The sequence below is a fragment of the Dermacentor albipictus genome, chromosome 7 (genome assembly GCF_038994185.2).
Source record: "Dermacentor albipictus isolate Rhodes 1998 colony chromosome 7, USDA_Dalb.pri_finalv2, whole genome shotgun sequence".
Classification (NCBI taxonomy): domain Eukaryota; kingdom Metazoa; phylum Arthropoda; class Arachnida; order Ixodida; family Ixodidae; genus Dermacentor; species Dermacentor albipictus.
Genome location: NC_091827.1, coordinates 120,643,136 through 120,666,002, shown reverse-complemented (window position 1 = coordinate 120,666,002; position 22,867 = coordinate 120,643,136). Strand labels below are relative to the sequence as shown.

Genomic DNA, 22,867 nt, shown 5'->3' with positions numbered 1-22,867 from the left:
TTCATTCACGAGTCACTCCCTACGCTTAAAAGCACACAACAGAACACGCATGACTTGCCAGTGAACTTGGCCGCTACATGGCCGTGCCAACTGCTTTCTCTGTACTTCACACTCGTAACAATAAGGTGCACGAGCTTTCATTCACGAGTCACTCCCTACGCTTAAAAGCACACAACAGAACACGCATGACTTGCCAGTGAACTTGGCCGCTACATGGCCGTGCCAACTGCTTTCTCTGCACTTCACACTCGTAACAATAAGGTGCACGAGCTTTCATTCACGAGTCACTCTCTATGCTTAAGAGCACATTACAGAACAGGCATGACCTGCCAGTGAACTTGGCCGCTACATGGCCGTGCCAACTGCTTTCTGTGTACTTCACACTCGTAACAATAAGGTGCACGAGCTTTCATTCACGAGTCACTCCCTACGCTTAATAGCACACAACAGAACACGCATGACTTGCCAGTGAACTTGGCCGCTACATGGCCGTGCCAACTGCTTTCTCTGTACTTCACACTCGTAACAATAAGGTGCACGAGCTTTCATTCACGAGTCACTCCCTACGCTTAAAAGCACACAACAGAACACGCATGACTTGCCAGTGAACTTGGCCGCTACATGGCCGTGCCAACTGCTTTCTCTGCACTTCACACTCGTAACAATAAGGTGCACGAGCTTTCATTCACGAGTCACTCTCTATGCTTAAAAGCACATTACAGAACAGGCATGACTTGCCAGTGAACTTGGCCGCTACATGGCCGTGCCAACTGCTTTCTGTGTACTTCACACTCGTAACAATAAGGTGCACGAGCTTTCATTCACGAGTCACTCCCTACGCTTAAAAGCACACAACAGAACACGCATGACTTGCCAGTGAACTTGGCCGCTACATGGCCGTGCCAACTGCTTTCTCTGTACTTCACACTCGTAACAATAAGGTGCACGAGCTTTCATTCACGAGTCACTCTCTATGCTTAAAAGCACATTACAGAACAGGCATGACTTGCCAGTGAACTTGGCCGCTACATGGCCGTGCCAACTGCTTTCTCTGTACTTCACACTCGTAACAATAAGGTGCACGAGCTTTCATTCACGAGTCACTCCCTACGCTTAAAAGCACACAACAGAACACGCATGACTTGCCAGTGAACTTGGCCGCTACATGGCCGTGCCAACTGCTTTCTCTGTACTTCACACTTGTAACAATAAGGTGCACGAGCTTTCATTCACGAGTCACTCCCTACGCTTAAATGCACATTTACAGAATACGCATGACTTGCCAGTGAACTTGGCCGCTGGATGGCCTAGTGGCTATTAATTTTTTTCAAGCCTATTGGGCAACTCGCACAAGTAGGACTTATTACAGACACTAAGAAAGACACATTGCAAGGACACTTCATCACAACAATACAAGAAATTATTCACAGAAGGAGGTGGAAGCTGGCACTCTAATATGTGCAGAACATCAAATGGACATGGTGTGGTGAGCAGCTGCTGACAATGAAAGTACATAACGCCTACTTTTGCATAAATCCCTAGAACTAAGCAGTACATTCCATCAGACATTTTAACATAGCAAGAGCAAGTTTTGCTAGGCACACAATACTCAGAACTGTGAATAATCATGGTGCCTACCTGGGCTCTGAAATACTTGGACACTTGTGGTACATTACCAAATCTCGAAACAAAAAGCCCCTTTAGGATATCTGGCATATAAACAACTGGCTGTGCCTGTCCAAGAACACATGTCTGAGAACATCGCTTATAACTATGTTCAAGCTCTTTTTTGGCAGACAAAAGACTTGGTTGAAGGTCCATATGCACTGAAACTGTTCTGAAGGTTTGGTGCATGATGCACCGTTCAGCAATCTGAGCAGGCACATATTTAGCTGCTGTCACAAGCTGCAGTGCCCTGCCAATTCCATCTTCAAAGGGAAACGTTGATGTAGCCCACAAGGGGCCAAACATTCGTGTTGACTTTGTGAGGTGCAATAATTGATGCACATTAAAAGTCATTGCATTCTGCCCATACAACTTGGCCATCTGCTGAACAAATGCTAAGAGGGACCTCTCAGCAGCACAAATTTCATCTTCTAGGATAACATCCTTCAATAAAAGAAACACAGCCTTTGCAAGAAGTGCGAAATGTGTCAGATAAGGTCGGGGCAATATGTCAGAGACACATGGAAGGCTGTAGAAAAGAAGCCAAGAGCGCCACTCTGCAGCCTTCCAAAAAGCACGATCTGACAAAGGCCGTCCTGATCTTGAAAAGATTATTGGTGGCTTTATCAAGAGCAACCTCGAATCAATTAGCTTTATGTGCCTCCCAATATACCACGTGGAACCTGTAGCTGACAGCCACATTTCAGTAACCTGTTTGGTCACACCTTCCAAGACGCAGTGCATGTAGTCAGGAGGCAGGCCCCAGACGAGATCAAAGCCTCGCAGCTTGATCAGAGTGGATGGACCTTTTATGCCGAACACTGGTTCCTTCTTCTGCACTGCTTCCACCATTGCTTTCAACACCCCACTGTGTGTCCTTCCAGGCACGTCGCTGCAAAATGAGTACTTCAGTGTACCTGCAAAGGCAATTTTTTTTATGCATCAGAATGATTTTTGTGTGAAAGCTTGCTAGATCATGTACATGACAAATGGGTAGACATATTATTGCGCACTTAACTACAGCACACTTGAGCAGGTCTATCGGTATGTAAACCTTAAGAACTGAACCATGTTGACACAGTAGGCTAATTATAAACCTGCAGTAGCAACATCTAAAACTAAATGTTTCACCTTTGAAAGTAAATTTCAGTATGTGCAATACCAATCACCAAGAACTCGCATTTCATCTGATAAATGAGTTTAAACTAGTTTTTCCCAGCCTGTTCCTGCATTTGCAATGGGCTGACATGTTAACATTTTTAAAGACTGCTCATTAACTAAAACCCGCCGTGGTTGCTCAGTGGCTATGGTGTTGGGCTGCTGAGCACGAGGTCGCGGGATAGAATCCTGGCCATGGCGGCCGCATTCCGATGGGGGCGAAATGCGAAAACACCCATGTACTTAGTTAGATTTAGGAGCACGTTAAAGAACTCCAGGTGGTCGAAATTTCCGGAGTCCGCTATGGTGTGCCTCATAATCAGAAAGTGGTTTTGGCATGTAAAACCCCATACTTTAATTTTTTTTTCATTAACTAAAATTTTTTTCTACTGCGATAATTTTTTAAAGTTTACTATTCCTGACACAATGAACATGGGTTAGTCTCTGCAAAGACTGTGTGGAGTTGCACACCATATCCATCACAGTAGCACATGATTTTACAATGCAACCAAAAACAAGAAACCAAGATGAAATGTTATTTTTCACTCAAACTAGAATTGAACCAGATTGTTACTATTTCTTTCCACTCTAGAGTTACAGAAAGAAAGACATGACAGTTTCCAATTCAACTTCGTAACTTTTTCTGGAACTTTTCATCCATACAATGCCTGCACTTGTCGCTTAAATGTGCCACCATATTACTAAATGTGCACCATCTTCTCGATTTTAAATGTAGCATCGTTAGTGCAGTTTTCAGTGCATGGATATTAAGATTGTGATAAAACGCACAAAACAGTTTTACCCCTGTCTTCAAAACAAGGCTAATACATTTGTTATAATCTTAGAAAACAGGTAAAAGTCTAGAACTGAGGTTAAACAGCGTGAATAAAACAAGGACACGAGGAAACAAATACCGCAGGCAAGCGCCGACTGCCAACTGCACTCACATATTTGAAAAAACAAAATTCATAGGAAAAGAAAAAGGTAAGAGGGAAAGGGAAATAATAGAGGCTTACTACATTAGAAAGGAAGGAGATAAATGTGTAAGCATTCCCTCTCTTGCATTGTCAGGAAAAGAAATAGCTTTTTTAGATGAAAGATTATAATGCTGCTGATTTGCAGATCTTTTTGTGACTGCTGTATGCATGTCTATGCTGAAAAATGGCATAAAATGGCTGGAGAAATTCGAATAAAATTCCAGTTGGCAGTCAGCGCTTGTTTGTGGTATTTGTTTCCTCGTGTCCTTGTTTTATTCGCGCTGTTTAACCTCAGTTCTAAATATGAACCAACTAGCCCTCATCAAGATCCTATTAAGGTAACAGTCAAGCGCACTTACCATCAATAACTTCACCTTGCTGCAAGCACCAGCTGCACCCAAAGTATCCATTGAACTGCTTGCTGTTCAAGATAGCTGCCCTGGCCGGAGAGTCCACACAACAAACAACTGCATGCACTGCTGATCTAATGGTCCTACCAGCATGAGACCACACCAGAGTTCCAACATTGGAGACTTCTTCAACAAATTGTGTCATGAAGAGATGCATCGGTGGGTGAGTCCTTGAGAACCACAGCCCTGAGACGAGCACATTTTGCCACCGCATCAAAACTGGCAGCTCATTTAACATTACTTGAATTGGCCAAATTGAGCTCTTGCTGGAATCAAACACAGGTGCCCCATCACTGTTAAAGGTCAATGTGATGTCACTCCATGCCATGTTTATCTGCTTTCGTACACTACGGTACAGACTTCCATCGGTGATGTCAGAAAATACGCCTGGCACTAGAGGTCCTGATGACAGCTTCTGTAAGTTAGTGTGGAGCGTTCTGCCAACTTGTTTCAAGAGTTCCAGCAACTGCTGCTTCAAGTTAAACATTAAAAAGAAACTCCCAGAACTCATTAACTCTTGAAGCCTCTTTTCAGCACCACAGGAAGCACAGGTTACAGTGGACTTGTTTTTGGCATCACAAGATAGTCCGAGGTATTTATGGCAGGCTTGACAATATAAGTGTACCCGCAACGCTTCTTTTTTGCTTTTCCACAACTTTCTGAGGGAGTAGGTAGTGCATGGCAAAACTTTCTCCCCAAACAGGGCATTGACCAGAGTTAAAAGTCCTTGAACTTGTGCCCATGTCAGTCCTGCAGTGACAATATATGTGAGCACAAGCAGGAAAGCTTCTGCTTTTGTTGTTGCCTGATGAGGTAGGGTTTCCCGTCTGAGTTTCGCAAAATACTTCATGAAATCGTCACCTCCTGCAGCTTCAGTCCCAGTTCCTTCGTCATCATGCATCTGTGCACTTTCTTCATCATTGCTGTCCGTTTCATCTGTTTCTTGAGGATCACTATCCGAGCTCAACTGGGAAGCAAAATTCAGTTCACTACTGCTGAAGCTTCTTGCATCTTCATCACAATGAACATCTCTTTCACTTGCAGCTTGGCTAATTTCCTCTTCTACAGAACTAGCAATTGCACTCGCATTTGCACCAGCAGATATTTCTGCTAGGCTGGAGCTGTTCTGCCTTGAATTATCACTGTGGTCTTGAGTGATATTGCCACAAGTGGAATCTGTGGGAAGGCTGTTCAGGTTTGCTGGCGTGTTCTGAAACAACATGGAGCAAAGAAAAAATGGAACACCATCGCACATACATCCTTTGAAACATAAGTGTTCTATACCCAAATGCTGCTGAAATAACGCTTTGAGGAATGTTGACACATTGGTAATTTGTGCAAAGCAGAGTTATGTATTGGACCACGAATAAAATGCGAAGAGGGCTGCGTCTGATTTTTGAAATTGTTATTGTTTATATTCAATTCCTGAAACAACAGTAATTACCTGCATATCTAAAGGAATGCCTTACGTCCTCAGCTCCAGGATGTGCCGTGGTTAATGGCGACTACTTTTTGCACCTTCAGCACACTGACTCTGCATACAGGCAATTTTAAACGAAACAACTCCTGCTGTTTTACATGTAAAACCTAAGATCTGATTGTTAGCCACACCACAGTGGGGGAGTAATGTGCACTTAAACTTAAGTACACAAGTATTTCTGCGTTCGGCTTACATTGAAATGCAGCCACCGTGGTGGGGATCCAACATCAATTTCATTTTAAGGTGAAAGCCTTAGATGTCTCGTTTCACGGTCGCGTTGCGAGGTACACAAAATATCACGTGACCCAAAGATGGCCAGAAGCAAACCAAAGCATGTCCAGCAATGTATAAGAGATGATTAACGATTGGTTAGTGATTGGATAAAGGTGGATTAGATTGTATTAAGGATGATTTGGGGGTGAATTAGGTTAAGGTAAATGTACAATGATTATGATGGGTTAAGGTCGGTTAAGATGTATTAATGAATGTTAATGCGAAGTAAGGTTAAGTTGGACGAGGGAGGATTAACGTGGATTAGGATGCATCAAGGTGAATTACAGTAGGCTTTACAAGGCGTTCACATCCGTGTCTCTTAGGCGATCGGTATAGGCACCTTGGGCTTTCTTTATTACTTTATTTGAGCTCAACATCGCAACGCCATCGCCTACCGCGGCGGGTGCCGGTGTCGCGCTGTTGCGTGTTTCACACGCCAGTAAACGGGATTTAAAGAAACTATAACAGCAATGGCGCAACACAGAAAATGTCACGTGAACCACACGAAATCCTTTCGATAATCATGCCGGCTGTAAAGACGTCGCTAGAAGGTGTGTACTTTTCGTAACACATCCCATACATATGCTTCTTAGTAACCGCTCTTAATTTCGTGTTTGCACTCCAGTGAATCATATCTAATAAAGCGAATTGCATACATACGTACCTTAGTAGTAGCGGTGGTAAGAGTGGTTCGTTTCGACACGTACTTCCGAGTTTGCCTTGGGACTTGGCTGCTCGATCCAGGCTGCAGATACTGCCGGTAACGTTTCGGCGGTATTTGAGACATTTCATTCACTACTATACACTTGATTCCAACGAAGGCGCCAAATAAAATAACGGACGTAGGAAGGAGACACGAGACAACCACCAGCACGTGCTCAGTACTATATGCCGCCAAACGTGCGTCAGAATACGGTCGGTCGTTGCCACAAGAGCATATGCACAAGAGGATGGCTGCACAAATGGATGGATGTATTATAGTTTCCTACATGGAGGAAGGGTGTATAAGTGGATGGATACTATGAGCGTACCCATTGGAACGGGGTGGTGGGCTGTGCCCCTAAGGTATTGTATTGCCTTAAGTCCCATGTTAAAAAAGAGAAGAATAACCCATGATGAATTCTGATAACCTAACTTTCTGAACTGCTATTGTGAACTTTGTTTTTGTCATAAAGGTAAAAAAGGAAAGCACAGGCAAGCGCCCTCGTGGGTAGCAGATAAACGAAAGCCTTCAAACAAACGTCGGCTTTATTGTCGATGTAAATATACTTGCTACAAACGGCATTTATACGCTCCTTACAGTGAAAATATTTTGCTGGTTTTCTACGAAAAAATGGGATGAATCTCGCGATGTATGCATGAATATGGGTACAAAATATTACGTATACTTCCTTCGCTGTCTGTGCATGTTATAGGCATCAGCATATTTTCTTCTTGTTGTGCCTGTTATACTACATCCTGATATAACCCCTGTATTTGAAGTTATCGTAGCTTTCGATTCCACGCACGCGGCGTGTTGATTAAGTATTGACTACGTTAGGAAGTCGTATGCATTATTAAAAGAAACCTACCACATGGTCTGCAATTTTGTTCGCAGCTGTAGTTTCTTACACATGCCATAGAAACGCGGTTGCTTTTAATCCTTCTTTAAATACATGTTCATTCACTTCATTCGCATAAAGGCTAAACTCTTGCAAGAAACGCCATGTCCCTGCATGACCGTGCACTGCGAGTGACCCCGCTCTCAAACATGAAATATGTGCATGCATACGTATATGTATATTTGTGTACAAGCTTTTGCGCTAGGTGCTGAACGGCAGACTCTGAATGATCTAGTTTTGGGTATGTTGACGCATTTACGGCTGGGATACAAGTCACGAGTAAAAGTGATGCAGTATTACAGGAGGCCTCGAAGCGAATTAGTCCTAGCTATAGTTTGATGTCAGCTGCATCCCTCGTTTCATGGGGATGTGCTGGCGGGCTGGCTGCATGAAGGAAGGAAAAAAGGTTTATGACAATGTAAGACAGACATGCAAACATAAAAAAATAAAAAATGCCGAGAAAGACGAAAAGGGTGGGGCAAACGGCGGTGTCTGTCTTGCCCTTTTCGTTACTTGTGCCTGTGTTTGCAAGCCTTCCTTTTAGTGACATGATTCCATACCAAGCCACTCGAATTTATTTCACTGGAAAAAAAAAAAAAACTTTTCTAGTGGCTTGATGAGTGAACGGGGAGGGGGCGTCGAGGTGGACGCCGCCAAGCTCGCACAAAAACACAGTATATAATTCCCACCGCTTTGTAATGTGTCCCGTTTATTCAAGCTAGCCCAACATTCTACCTAACTGCGACACTCCGCCTGTGCCGCCTCTACGATGCAGAGAACTAAATCCAGCGCATAAATGTAAAATATAAAGTGGTATATGACTTGCAGTGGTGTACGTATGATTACTGCTTTTAGTAAACTGCGCTTTTTGGTGTTTTTCGTTTCGTTTTTACAATCAATAACCACTAGGGGCGCGATTGTAATGGTTCGGATTTGATCGCTCCCCTGAAGTCATATCCATAGCTCAACGTTGTGCGCGTGTCCTGCGTAGTGTGTGTTTTGTTGGAATTGCCCTAGCTGCTACGCACGTGCTCCAACAAATCACTCTGGTTCTGCGGTTAGTGCACGGTGCGATCTGAAAACAAAATGCTTGTGTGCGTGCAATATGAAGTGGACGGAACGACTGAAGTTGTTCAGCCTCAATCCATCCGCGACTTTCACCCGACAAGCGTCGCCGATTTTGACTGCGGTACGTTGTACGATGTGTGGTGGACCGGCGATGACTACATCTCCGGCGGCTACTATAAAGCCAAATTGCTCCACCTGACAGGTAAGCCGCTACTCAAACTGTACAGTATCGGTACATATAGTGATATTGGGTTGACAAAAGAGTTAAATAAAAGAAAACATTGAGTCCACTTGGGGTTTTCAACGGGGCCCAATTGCTCGCAATTGGAGATCACTGCAGATCCAAATTCCTACATTTAGATATCATTGCGGTTCAAAATGCCAATTAGACCTAATCTAAATTCAGTGGCTAAGCAATCCCGGGAAACAAAACCTTAAAAATATAATGTGAGCAGTCAGATATGGAGAGCTATTTGTGAACTTAAAAATCTGCATTTAAACTGACGGTTATCCCGGCCACGGCGGCCGCATTTCGATGGGGGCGAAATGCGAAAACACCCGTGTGCTTAGATTTAGGTGCACGTTAAAGAACCCCAGGTGGTCAAAATTTCCGGAGTCCTCCACTACGGCGTGCCTCATAATCAGAAAGTGGTTTTGGCACGTAAAACCCCAAATATTATTATTATATTATTATTATTATTAAACTGACGGTTTCTTTGAACCACTGGCATCGCTTGGTCAACCAAATTTTGCTTGCATATATAGCACCTCACATAATAAACCGGTGAATGGCGGATATGTCGTTGAAGAGAACTACCATTGCGTGTTCATGCATGACTAAGCATCTTGAATGGAGTTTCAAGTTTATCTGCGGCGTATGAAAGTTAAGACTCATCTAGGGCATCTTTTTCCATAATTGTCCCAACGAGTCCATTGAGAGATTAGTTGAGCGACCCAATAAATACAATTGTGTTAAAAAACAACAACTCAAGGACTGGGCAAATTTCAAATAATAACTGTTTATTTTTTGATAGGGAAATGTGGTACAAATCTCAGTGCACGGGCTCTGAAAGTGCGAATGTTGATGCGGTGCTCTGAAAACAACTGTTGTCATTTGCAGAAATGCGTTTGCATTCTTGGCTCTCCTACTTGAGTGAAAAGAAAAAAAGAATAAAAAAAAGAAAAAAAAGCAATAGCTTAATTAAGGGCAAAACACCTCACATAACGTGGCAGACATTTGTTTAAAGTTGGTATGGCATTACATGAGTCTAACACACATGCACAATGCTAGTCATGTTAATTTCCTCTTACGTAGTTCTTGCAGGTAAAATTTGAATGAACTGGAAATCTCGCTATTGTAGATAATTGCAATGCTTGTCAATAGATAAATGTCAGACATAACATGCATGGTGAACACTTTGAGCGCATGCCTTATTGTAATGTTAGATTTGTGTTGCAAGATACTAAAAAGAAAAACAGTTGTCATCTGTTGACCCTTTTCACGGCAATCCTGTGGGCACTGCCATGTTTGATCACATGATGGTGTGTCGGTTGCTTGCCACCGTTGCTTCTGTGTTTATAATGGATGCATATGACACCGGTGTGGCTCTGTAAACCTTTGTTTCGGCGGATGTCTTAGACGATGACTGGGTGGACAACACGCAAAGCTTTCGCTAAAGATTCACAGGACACGTTTTCAGAGATTTCAGGGTTCGTTACACTTTGTCCAAGCGATGCGAGTAGTGTATATGGTGCTTGTAATAAAAGTGGGGCTAAAAATGGATTCCAAGCTATCCTAACTTTCCACTTACAAAGTGAATCAGTATCACTGTGTTTAGCTCTTCGTTATTTATTTAGCAAATACTTTTAAGCAGCAGCTTGTCACATCTCTGGCTCAGTAAAGTTTCCTTGGTGTTCACCGTCTAATTGTTTATTTTCTGCCTGATCGCTTGCGGGTGTCCTCAGTTGTGATAGATATGTTCTTGCTGTGCACAGGTCTTGGAACGTAGCCGTTCTATACATTGTAATGGCTTGTAGTATCGCTATGACTTGCTTACTCCTGTGAACTGTCAAAATAAATTCACCTTCGACCATTCGTGTGCTGTCAGTGTAGTCCGTCATTTATTGTGCGCATTTATTAAAGTGTGCGCCCATTCACTTATTGATGCGAAAGCATTATGCGGCTCATGAAGTGGAAAATCCGGCGGCATGGCTATATATGGTACAGAAAAATGTATGGGCACTTTGTTGAGCTAAACTACAGTAGGCAAAAGCCTAACTATGACTGCCTCTTTGTCTGAAGTGTATGACTGTTGTTTCAGTCGCATCCGTTCATTGGCTTTCAACCTTCTTGTGTTGGGAGACTATGGAAGGCGCTGTTCCTTTTCACTTGAATGTTGCCGCTGGACAACACCCAGTTGCATTTCCGACAGTTGATTGCACAGAAGCAGGTCAGAAAAGGTAATGGTTTCGTATTTGCGTGCTTTCGCTGAGGCAACATGCGGCACACCGTCGAAAGTGCCCTCTCGTTTCTCTAGAGCAAACTGCTTCGTGAAAAGGGCCAATACTGTCACTGTTGTGTATGTATTGTACAATATTATTTTATGTCTGTCCTCATATGCCACTGCCTTCTGGTGCTATGCAGAAACGTCGGAGGAAATGGATTTGTTCCTCACTAAGAGGCCTAGGAAGCCCATAAACTCCACTGAAACAAAAGGAAAAAAGAGGACAAAAGGGAAGGTATGATTACCCAACACTTTCTTCTTTTTTGGCATTTATGTATTGGACTACACTGTGACACATACTGCCTGGTCTGCTCGATGAAAGCACATAAGTTCTGCCAATTGGGTCCGTGCACCGAACAAATTTGGCCATCATTGTGTGCCAACTTTCATTGCACACCTAATGCAATGTGCAATTTACTGTATAGAAAAGCATGGTTGAGAGAGAACTGTAGAAGCAAATATACAATAACTTCATTTTAGCATAGCTCTTTTGTTTGCTTATATCTTACAGAGTCCCTTAGTGAACTTGCTGCTCCAATGTGCTGGGGAGAGTATGAATGCTAGCTTTGAAATGTCTTCCAACATTTATCTTCAAATTGAAAAGCGCAATGTGATATTATAAATTAGTCAGGCACAACTAAAAGGCATTTTACCTGCTTTCAATCTTAATAAAAATATGTGAGCTGTAATTGTAATATTGCGAAGTGTTTATGGCCTGTTAATGCTCCATCTATCCAAATGGTGGTCTGGAATCACACTGTCACAAGTGGAAGTTTAGACATCATTGTAAATTTATACTTGTTGAGTTTCAAAGGCTTACTTTATGTATGTGATATATTATTTCTGTGAAAGGCAATAAGCTTTGCGCTTTTAGTGTATTGCCGCAACAATCATTGCTTTTTTTTTAAATAATACTGCAGCCCGCACCATCAGCCAAGCAGCTTCGTCTCGAAACTCAAAGCACAGTTGAGGCGGAGCTTGCAGCTCAGATTGAAGGAGGTGGCACACCGAAATGCACATGTTGCAGTGACGGCTGTGGCCAACTAGATGAAGCGCAAAAAGAAATTGCTCTTCTGAGAGAGGAGCTACTAGCTCAAAAATCGAGCTTCCTCAAAAAAATAGAGGAGCTGGAGAAAAGGTTGAACAGCACTCAGGATATGAATGTAGAGCTGCAAAAAGCTCTGACATCGAAGATTTTTACAACTGGTGAGTGACCTTTGCATGTTCTTATGATAGTGTTTTACATAAAATTCCACCCAGCGGGGGGGGGGGGGGTTCGAGCTACCTGACGTAGCCACTTCTCTGCTGTGCTAATGTGGGTGTTTTTCTAACCTTCCGCGGTGTGTACAGTACGTCTAGAACCGCAATGTCCTGCGCTCCATGCAGTTGCACGGGACTGGTGACTACGCATCGTTAAGCAACTTCCCAAATAACAATCCGAGTTGGTTTCGGCACTTAAATTGGTACAGCAGTAAATGAGGGTTCCAAAAGAACTGTGATTGTTCTGCAAATATATATATATATATTTCTCTATAATTCTTCCAGAGCTAATTCAAAAAACGCCAATACAAATCTTTATTTTACACTTCTGCTTGTTTAGTTGTTCTTGGCAGTGTTCTTCCGGCGCTTCTGTCTTGCGCGGGTTTATTTGATGAGGTTCCTTGTTTGCCAAGTAAAGGAGCGGTGTATCTTACAGGCGTACCTGTGAGGTACACCTTATTTCAATTCTATTTTGCAGGTTTACGCATCTTTATGGCGAATGGTGGGCATTATTCACATTTGTACTGGTAAAGGTACCTCCGCCCTCATTTGCATAGAAAAACTGCCTTCAGTGGTTGTTGTCTTAGCACACCATGGTATTCCATGATGAAACCACCTGTGTTGACCTGTGTGCAAATGGCCAGGTTAAGGTCGGTTTGATTCACCTGCACCACAAGAAACGGTTGACGAGGTGCTACACCATGTCATAGTGGGAAGTAAAAGACTGAAAAAGCATGCATGAAGGCAGTACAGTGTGTACTTGCTGTTCAACTCTGCTGGTTCTTGCGGAGCAGCTTTAAGTGCTTTACAAGGTGGTTGCAGCGCAATATCTGCTCTCAGTTTCATTGGAAGACGTGACTCATACCATCACTTTGTTATTGCAACAGTGTTGCTCGAAAAAGAGCAGCGGAAGTTGCATTCACTCCATCATTGGAATTCATCACTAGTAATGTTGAAAATTGGGCTTGTTGTTTCTGTGCTTTGGTTATGCCCTTGTTCCAAGTCTCGCATGTACATTTAGGATAGTGCCTGTATATCTGCTGTAGCACCAGCTCATAGGCAAAGTGAGAAACGAAATGGCAGGCATCAAGCCAGGACAAAATCACTTGGGCAGCAGTGTTTTCATGCACCTATCACCAGTGAAGAAGGGGTAAGGCGTGCAGACACAGACACTAGAGAAGTGGACAGCATGAATTCCAACTGTCAACTGAAGGAAGCACCGAGGTGAAATAAGAAAAAAAGACACAAGACTCATCTGCACATGCCCTGGAATGGTAGCAACACGTGTCAGTTGGGTACACGTGCTGACATTCATGCACGTGCGGGTACAATCGGGTACACGTGCCAACATTGTAGGCCGGCACGTGTTCTCAATTGACGCGTGGTGCTACCACTTCAGGGCATGCGCAGATGAGTTTTGTGTCTTATTTCTTATTTCACCTCACTGCTTCCTTCATTTGATAGTCAGTGTTCGGGTTGTCCACTTCTCTAGTGTCCGTGTCTGCACGCTTTACCCCTTTCTTGCATCATGAATCCTTACCAACTAGCTCAGCTTTCTGTCATTCTATCACCAGTGCTTGTTTTGCACTGACTCTACTTCATACAATGGCATTGCTTATATTGAATTATGTGTAGTAGCCTAACTTTGAACTTTCATGCAAGTTATCGGATTTGTTTCTAAACAACCAAGCAGACTGAGAGTCTGAACTTGAAATGAATTTGAACCAACTCTACTGCCATCAGTTTCCCATGAAAGCAGTATAAGTAAATCTGGCCATGTGTTCAAGACCTACTGGATAAAAGTTATTGTACAAAGAGGTGAATAGTAAAGAAACGCCAGTATCGTCGCCTGTTTTTCCTGCACTCTGCCTCTATGTTTACAAACGTACAGCTTACCTATACTCAATAACGTGCCTGATGAGTTAGACTTATAGTGTTGTAATAATAATTTCAGAGAGCAAGATCCGGTATACCCGGTGTGTGGACGTGGCAGTAGGTGCTGAAGCTCCTGCACAATTACGGAGCTCTGGTGCTGAAGCAAAAGGCAAGCTACATATGTGGTTCATTTTCCAAGTTTAGTTTTTGTTGTCTTCATTTCACTATACGATCGTACCAATTTTTTTTTTTTACTTCACCAGAAAAAAACCAGGCACCTGCATTTAATCTATACAGTTAAATTTTGACCGTTATATATATTGGCAAAAGTGATTCATGTGTTCAGTCCTGGGATTAAACATTGCAAACATTTCACATAAAATTAAAATTGTGCATTGCAGCTGTTCATGTCTGGGATATAGCCACTTGAAATACATGTCAGACCAGTCATCTTAGAGAATTTATATGCGGTTAGCTGCTGTAAGTTCTCTATACAGGACTCAAGGTACTTTGTGGCTGGGCCAGTGTAGTCGCAAGCAATTTCTGTTCTTTCTCTATTTTATAATTAAGAACTCGGGGCCCCATAATTATGTTGTAGAGTTCTATACACTAAGGTCTACAACATGTCCAGAATTGGATCTTGCTTTCCCTTTGACAACCAAAAAACAATTAATTTGTCATGTCATTTGCTAGGTTATACATTTACATATCTATGTGCTTGATATCATGTTGAAGGTAGCAGAAACATTGTCGTTGGAACATTATCATTGCAGACTTGGGCTTGCACTCCCGCAGCAGGCCACATTGTGAAGCCAACAAGCTGTCGCACCACATGGGTGAGAAAACATTTAGTGCACATATGCAGTTTTAAATTAGCTAGCACACTCAGATAAATCTTACTTTTATGGCTGTATGGGTGCTAGTATACGTTGCCCACATTGTAATAACTCATTGTTTGTATGGTCTTCAGGAACCACTGCAGCTGCGGCTTCAGCTGCTTCTGTCGAGGAATGTGGGTCACAGCAGCTTGGTAAGAGATTTCTTATATGCCACTGTTGCGTAGTTCTTTTTATGGACCACTGGTCATTTGCTTTTAGAGAGCTTCCATCAGGAGCCGCTTGCATAGAGATGTTTATCGGCATTTATATTGATTGAGTTGTAATAAGGTACCTCAGGACTGTAAATTGGGGCCGCAATGTGTCCAGCAGTGTACAAGGAATGTGTGCAGTTGGAAATTCAACACGATACCCACGGTGGTGGCTTATTGGCTATAGCATTGTGCTACTGAGCATGTGCTTGCAAGTTTGATTCCTCGCCATGGCATCTTCATTTCGAAGGGGGCGAAACGCGAGCACACACATTTAGATTTAGATTTATATTTAGGTGCGGCCAAATTATTCCAGAGTCCTCCACTATGGCATCTCTCACATCCGCAGTGTTGCTTTGGGACGTTGAACCCCATGAATCAATCCATCGAAAGAAGGTCATGTTAAATGCTCAACTGTGTGCTTGTGCCAGGGGTTGTCGGATACAGTGTCGTGCCACCTCGGGCCAGAAGTACCACATTACCGATAAACAAATTTTCCTGTTGGTAAATGGCTCGCAAGGGGCACCAGGTTTAGACATTGTAAACAAATGTGGTCTCGTTATGGTTGTGTCTGGAAAATAGTACATAGGCTGAAACAGCTGAAAATTCAAGCAAAATTATGCGCTACACCAAATTAGCAGAGACAGCACAGCATCTTGTTTAATAGGGTTCGTCCGCAGTGCACAAGTTGGCAGAACACTGTGGGTTTCATTTGAAATACAGCCAAGCAAATCTGAAAATATTCCGTGCAGAAAAAAGAAAAGAAAAAGGTAGTGGAGCTCGTGACATAAACATACCATGGGCACTTGGCTCCAGTATGGGACAAGGCTGGGCAAGAATGTTGTGAATGCTGTTCAAAGCAATCTCTCTCATTGCCTTAGGGTTACTTGTTTGAAGTCCAGAACAAATTAATCAGCCATATCATTGCAAGGTGCTGCACTGACATGTTTACTTTGAAATATATGAAATTACTGTACAAACACTTACTGGTGTGTTATCATTGCAGAACCTAGTGACAGGCCATCTGGTGCTGGTGACGTGGAAGCTTTTCAGCCCTCGGGTAAGATAGTACTTCATGTACAGGGCCAGTTTTTTCATGTTTGCCATCCTCATATATGACTGCTGTTGTCTTAACATTCCTTGAAATTAAAAAATTGTCCTCCACCTTACGCAGCACAAGGCTACAAATTTCTCTGCAGCTTCATGCTACTGTTGAGTGCATGATATTTTTTTCACTTTCATGAAGCTTCCTATAGTTCACGAATTTTGCAGAACTTCCTTGCGATAAGATTGCATGTTCATTATCTTCAGCACCCAGTACTGCAGCTGCAGCCTTTAAAAGCCCCATAGGATTTATGTCAGACCAGGTTGTAAATATTTCTGTGACACCATTGCTTAGTCATCATGAATGGATTGTGAGACACTTGATCCTGCTAACCAATATTTTATGTGTGCTTTCGCTAATGCTTATCTAGCCACTTTCACCAATACTCATCTACATACTGTAGCACCTTCCACGAGCACTTGCTCACACGCATCTGTGTAGAAAGCTTTCAGATAAACACACCCTTATCCAGAAGTGCCTTGACTATTTCTAAGCCAACCTTCTTTTTTTCAGGAAACCATCACTATATTTCTCGATTTTTGTATGCCTAACCTTTATGAATAGCTTTCTATATTGCAATACAGTAAAACCTTGTCAAACCGTACCCCCTTAAACATTAGTTTCGTTTTAAAAGTAGTAAAGTCAAATCCCATTGAGCATAATGTGTTTTGTATCCGCATAAACCGTACCAGCGTATTGCATACGTATCGGTTAACACGTAGTGTTTCCACTTTTCTTTGCGCAAACATGGTGGTGCGTTGTCTCCATCGGGCAGCCCGGCAGAACAACAAGCCTCAGAGATAAAAATGGCCTTCAAGCGCCCTGTGCGTTTGTGCACAGGATTTTGTGCACAAAAAGCTTTTTTTTTGGAAGCTGGTGCCTCTAGTAGCATAGTAGCATAACAGTGCACCGCCACGCATTTCTGGTGCACTGTGCATAAAAGAAAATCCTTGGACAAGTGAGGCCCATAACCTTTGTTACAACTTAGTTGATGCATTGCTTGGATAATTAGTGGAAATGTGTGCTAGCAGTTATTTAAAGTGAACTAATCAAATATAATTTGGCAAAAAACCTGAATTTTTTTTTTTCAGTTTCTCAAGATGCACAAAGCAGCACCGAGCAAGTGGTGCCAGAGGAGCTCGGTAGGAAACTTTTTCTTAAACATGCACTTTTGATACATATATATTTTCATGCAAGTATTTTTTTCACGGTACTCGTGATATTCTGTGATCTTAAATATTGTGGCATTTTAACCAAATGTCATAATGCGTCTCTTAGGTGCCATTTCCATCACACGAAGTGCACAAAATCACTGCGTTGGGATGGCGATATTGGTTCCTCCCAACAAGCTTTCTCAGAAGCACTAATTGCAGGCCACCTTTCATGTCATATACATGGATAATCTAAGTTTATTCCCCGACACATGATAGCTTGTAGTATATTCTGTGTATACAGGGTGCCTTGTAATGTGTAAAAGCCATCATTTATTCATCATGCATGCATTCTTTATTTGAATTTTTTTTTAGCGCACATGTGCACTATATTTTACAGGTGCCTTTTGTGTAGCAGAGCACCATTTAGAATTAGGATCTATTCCATAACGAGCCATTAGAAAGCAGCCTGGTTATTAGTTGTTTTGTTAGTTAAAGTAGTGCTGTAGAATGAATTGCCACACATCAGCAGTACTTTGCAGCTAGTAAAAAATTATTCAGAGTACTTATTTATCATTGTCCACAGCTAGAATCATTGCAAAATTATGAACATAGTACCTGAGCTCTAGTAGTCTGTTACAGCTGTTATACATTGCGACAACATTTAGCTTTACTGCAGTGTGCTCTAAAACTGATGCAACACTGCCAGGTTTTACATATAGGCAGTGCAGGTGAAAGTCTTGAGCAAAGCAACACCAATGAGTGCACAGCACAAAATCAGCAGCATGTTGAGAACTGCACACTTTCACTGCATTTATTACTTCGAGAGCTATCGTTGTGAGGATTTATAATTTTGTCAAAACTGTAGTAATTTCTTTTAAAATTTCTGCCAGTGTGACTGTTTGGTTACTGCCTGACCTTTACTGTCGTCTGTGTCTAATTCTTATCCCTATGAAATGCTTGTTATATACTAGAACCCTGGACCTCACAGGAGTTGGAGGAAGCACTCCTCGATGGTCATTCAGAGGCCTTACAAACTGTGATTGGCAGTGAAAGGGACGATGGAAAGGTAATTTCATTATGCCTTGAGGGCTGCTTTTTTTCTTCATTGAAAGAGCAGTTATGATCCATGAAAACCTGTATTTTCGTACTAGGCCATGCAGCCTAGTATTTATAGGTACGCTTAGATCTTTGAAAGCATTGCACTGCAATCATATCTTGCATCTGCTCACTTGGCAAAACAACAGGGATGGTGATTTTTTATATTGGCAGCTTCTAAACAGCACCTAAGCAGATGATGTATGCACCCAGGTGGGGTTGATGGCCATGACATAAGTCCTTGCACAGGTCCTTCCGAGATATTTTACATCGCAGGTGCTGCCTAATCTCAGGGGGGGGGCTCATGCCAGGCAAGTGGTAACGGCGCCATCTTCAGTTTTAGTATAAAAAAGATATGGTTGATCCCTCCTTCATAGAAATTTGTAGAACACGAAAGCTAAACATGCCTTGACAGAAGTTGTTGCACGTTTGCTTCGTGAACTCGCAGTTTGCTGCAGTGAAAGGCGCACAATTTGCAGGTCAGCGACCGTGTCGCAGGTTTGCTTGGCACGCAGTGTCCTGTTAGCGTCCAGCTGCCGAGCTGCTTCAGTGAAGTTACGAGCATTTTGTCCTGCTCTGTAGTGTCTTGGGCAGCCAGTTGAGTTGCGATGTGCATAGCTTCAGGAATGCAATAGGCAGCGTGCACTGCCAATGTGCGAAGGTCTTCTGCTTCGTGCTAACATGTTTCTTGTTGGACCAAAGCGAGATTAACCCGTTGATGTTGTTGCCTTTATGCTCTGCTTAGTACATCAGTTTTCTTAGTTGGTGCCGTCATAAGTGAAGCACTAGGTGGTGTGTAAGCACTGATGAGGCATGTTGAAGCTGCACTTTATAGCTGACGAAGCATCACAGGCTAATGGGATAGGAAAGACAAACCATATGCGGAAACTGTGTCGTCAACTCAGCAGAAGGCCTGCACCGCCTACATCAGGCTACACTGCATTGAAGCCTCCACTGCGCCGAGTCTACTGAAGTTCTTGCTGTCAGTGCTCGTGTCACAATGCAGTACTCCACTTCAGTGCCCCTGGATGGCGGAGCTTTCTTTGTCAAGAAAGAGCATATTTTACGTTTTCACGCCGATGTCACATCCATTACAGGAAGTTGACGGTGGACTCCGGCATAAAGCACTTTCGTTTCTTAAACACTTTCCTCACATGTTAGTCTTTCACACCGGATTAGACTGTGACGCCTCGCCTACGGAGTGCAGCTTCAACATGCATCGGCAGTGCTTACACACCACCTACTGCTTCACTTACGATGGCACCAACTAAGAAAACTGCTGCACTAAGCCACGCAGAAAGGCAGCTACGTCAACGAGCAAATCTCGCTTTGGTCCGGCGAGAGACATGCCAGCGTGAAGCAGAACGGGTTTGTGGCGCATGCTGCAAACTCTGCTACTCACATTCCTGAAGCTAAGCGCATTGCAACTGCCCAAAACACTACGGAGCTGGACCAAAATGCTCCTACTTTTGCCAAAGCGACTCAGCAGCTGAATGTCACTCGCCAACATGACACCGCACGCCAAGCAAACCTGCAACACGGCCACCAACCCGCAAATCGTGTGCCTTTCGTTGCAGTGGAGTGTGAGTTCACGAAGTGGTTTACTAAAAACCTGTTCGGTTTTGCTTGTATGGTTTTGCAAACACCTATGTTTATGGCGATCTGCGCATTGCTCTGGGGCATGCAGAGCAGTGTCTTTGGCTCGCGAGTCATGCCGCAACTTTCGCTAGCATGGATCTCTGTGCAGTGGTGGGGTGCCATCGATGGCAACTTGCAGCTTAATTCTTCACATACAATAAACACGCAACAAGTTCTGTGAAGACACGTTTCACTTCATGCTTAACTGATTCTTATTAAAGAGGGATCAAGCATATTTTTTTAGCTTTTCTTTCCGCTTGTATTTCAAATGTCAAATTTTGCCTGGCTAGGCTTTATTAATCTATGCTTCTTATGTAGTCGAAATTTCTTTGCACTTGGCTGTAAAGTCATCCAGGGAACTTTTTTTACAATTTATTGTTTGTGCTGTTTCACTGGTAGGCTCACACTTAAGAAAATGCAGAAATGTGAATTGCTAAAACTCAAGTGCGTAGGATGTAATGTCCACCGACACAGGCATATGCAACACATGCTTTGTCAGTGTATACTAGATTGTGTTCATTGCACTTGTAGAAATATAATGCCTAATGTAATTCTTCATATTACAGCTCTATGCAGGGAGCAGTCAATGGCTCGAGAAGGAGGCATGGGGCACTCTGTTCCGGGCCCCGACGGATTCTTTATTTTGCCGCATGGCGACGAACGTTTTTTGGACGCCCGAGCAACTGAGGAGCCGCAGTGTGACGGGCACACTTTCGAACAAGTCGCGTTCGAAGGGGGTGACCGAACCAAGGCCTGCATTAACCCCTGAGAAAGTGGCCTCACTAAAAGGTTTGCAACATAGTGTATTAGATCTTATACAGTGACATGCCATGAAATGTTGTAATTCAGTATAACTCCTGCTTAAGTGAACTACTGTTGCAACTGGTGTAGTGGACTACTGCACAGTTCGCTTATTCAGCTTTTCAAACCTTGCAACGTTCATAAATCATACAAGTTCAGTATGCTGAAGTATTGGACCACAAGCTCCTTGCATGTGTTAGGTTCGCTATGCTTTGTCAATAAAGATAGCTTTCAGTGTGTTTAGTTTAGCTGTGCTGTTTATCACTCAAGAGCTTGTTGGAATCTTCCTATTCTGTCGCATGTGCACAGTGCCCTCGGGAACTGCCTGGGCATCATCACAATACCCTCTTGACAGCTGTAATTATGTGTGATCCCTTGCAAAAGCATTGCAGAAGCTGCTGCGCTTACCTTTCTACCAACGTGCAACTGTCGGGAGGGGTGGTCGATATATTGGCAGAGAGGATGTAGGGAGTGGAGGCAGAGAATTGGTAGAACCGATACAGTCACGAAACAAGTGAATGACAGCCTGTATACTGCGTAGGCAAACAGTGGTGCATGCAAGGAAACGCTTAACTCGCCACTCTTGTATTGTACTAAACAGTGAAGAAATTAAACATTTGCTGTAAACATCACCGCTAATATAGTCAGTCAAAGCAAACACCACAGAAAGTTTCGCTTACGTTGATTCCCGCAGTGCAGGCGGGCGATCCACGTAATTTTTTTTTAAGTGAAGCTTTCTTTGCAAACCCTCCTGCACCTGTCTTGCTGACCGTGGCTGCTGCCTGCTGCTGCTGCCTGCTACGTGTGCATTCCCGCCGCATAGCTCACATTTGGCTGTGGGACAATGCATCCATGCGGACGGTTGCATCTGTGCCTCCTAGGGGAGGTCGGGTACCCTAAACAAATGGAGCAGAAAGCCAGCTTGCCTCTTTCATCCCCTATAACATATGCTGGTTGTATTAACATGTAGGTGCATTGCATTCTTTGGCAACATGTCACCTAAATTCGCTTTGCACTTAGACTGAATAAACACAAACGTGTTTCAGCACTCCAGCCTTACGCATTTATGGGAAGCCTTCCCTGTATATACATATTCCAACCGATCTTTTTAAAACGTGTTTTTGAATTCGCCATTTGCTTTTTACTTGCAGCTCTCTTCAGCATATACATGGGCAGCGATGTGCCTAAAGACGCCCAGAGCAAGAGGCTCAAGGACGTGCGCAAGCACCTTGCGCAGAAGCTGGGTGACATGCGGCGCAAATGATCCTTCGTGCCGCCAGCACCCGCCACCCACCTGCAGCAGGTTGACGCCCGCGCCCTCCCTGAGCCATCCCAACCAACTTTGCATACTGCGGTATTTAAAAAAAGGATGCTGTTCCACTCAACGTGAAAGTTAATTTTCACGTTGAGTGGAACAGCATCCTTCTTGTCATAAGTGGGGAGCATTGATTTGCCAGTGTTTCCCTTGCGTTATTGTTGTTCATGTTCTGTTTGTTTTTGTATGTTTAGCTTTTCTTTTTGTGTCTTGCTTTTCTGTTTCTGTGTATTGATTTTGTTTATCTGTTATTTTCTCATGTTTATGCATTGTTTATTTTTCTTGTTTACTAGTCATAGTCATCGAGCTTCCTACGTGCTGCGGTGTAGAGAGGGGTTGCGTTACTGGAGCCACCGGTGCTTCAAATGGTAGACGCAGTTGCGGCTGCGGGAGGATCGGGT

At 43.2% G+C, this 22,867-nt stretch overlaps 1 protein-coding gene and 1 long non-coding RNA gene across 2 annotated transcripts; one reads left to right on the top strand and one right to left on the bottom strand.

Moving 5' to 3' along the window:
• Positions 1–1,129: 1,129 nt before the first annotated feature.
• On the bottom strand, positions 1,130–6,872 carry LOC135909573 (uncharacterized). The gene is made up of 3 exons (XR_011507246.1): positions 6,628–6,872; positions 4,160–5,420; positions 1,130–2,582 (listed from the first exon to the last, which is right to left on the bottom strand). It is a non-coding gene; the product is annotated as an uncharacterized lncRNA (long non-coding RNA).
• Positions 6,873–7,707: 835 nt separating this feature from the next.
• LOC135909575 (uncharacterized) lies at positions 7,708–22,498 on the top strand. Its single transcript, XM_065441550.2, has 11 exons — positions 7,708–8,834; positions 11,277–11,371; positions 12,057–12,342; positions 14,351–14,440; positions 15,045–15,107; positions 15,242–15,301; positions 16,365–16,418; positions 17,555–17,605; positions 18,589–18,683; positions 20,917–21,139; positions 22,303–22,498. Exons 1-11 carry the CDS (start codon positions 8,651–8,653, stop codon positions 22,413–22,415), a joined length of 1,314 nt encoding a protein of 437 aa, XP_065297622.2. The 5' UTR covers positions 7,708–8,650; the 3' UTR covers positions 22,416–22,498.
• Positions 22,499–22,867: the final 369 nt, after the last annotated feature.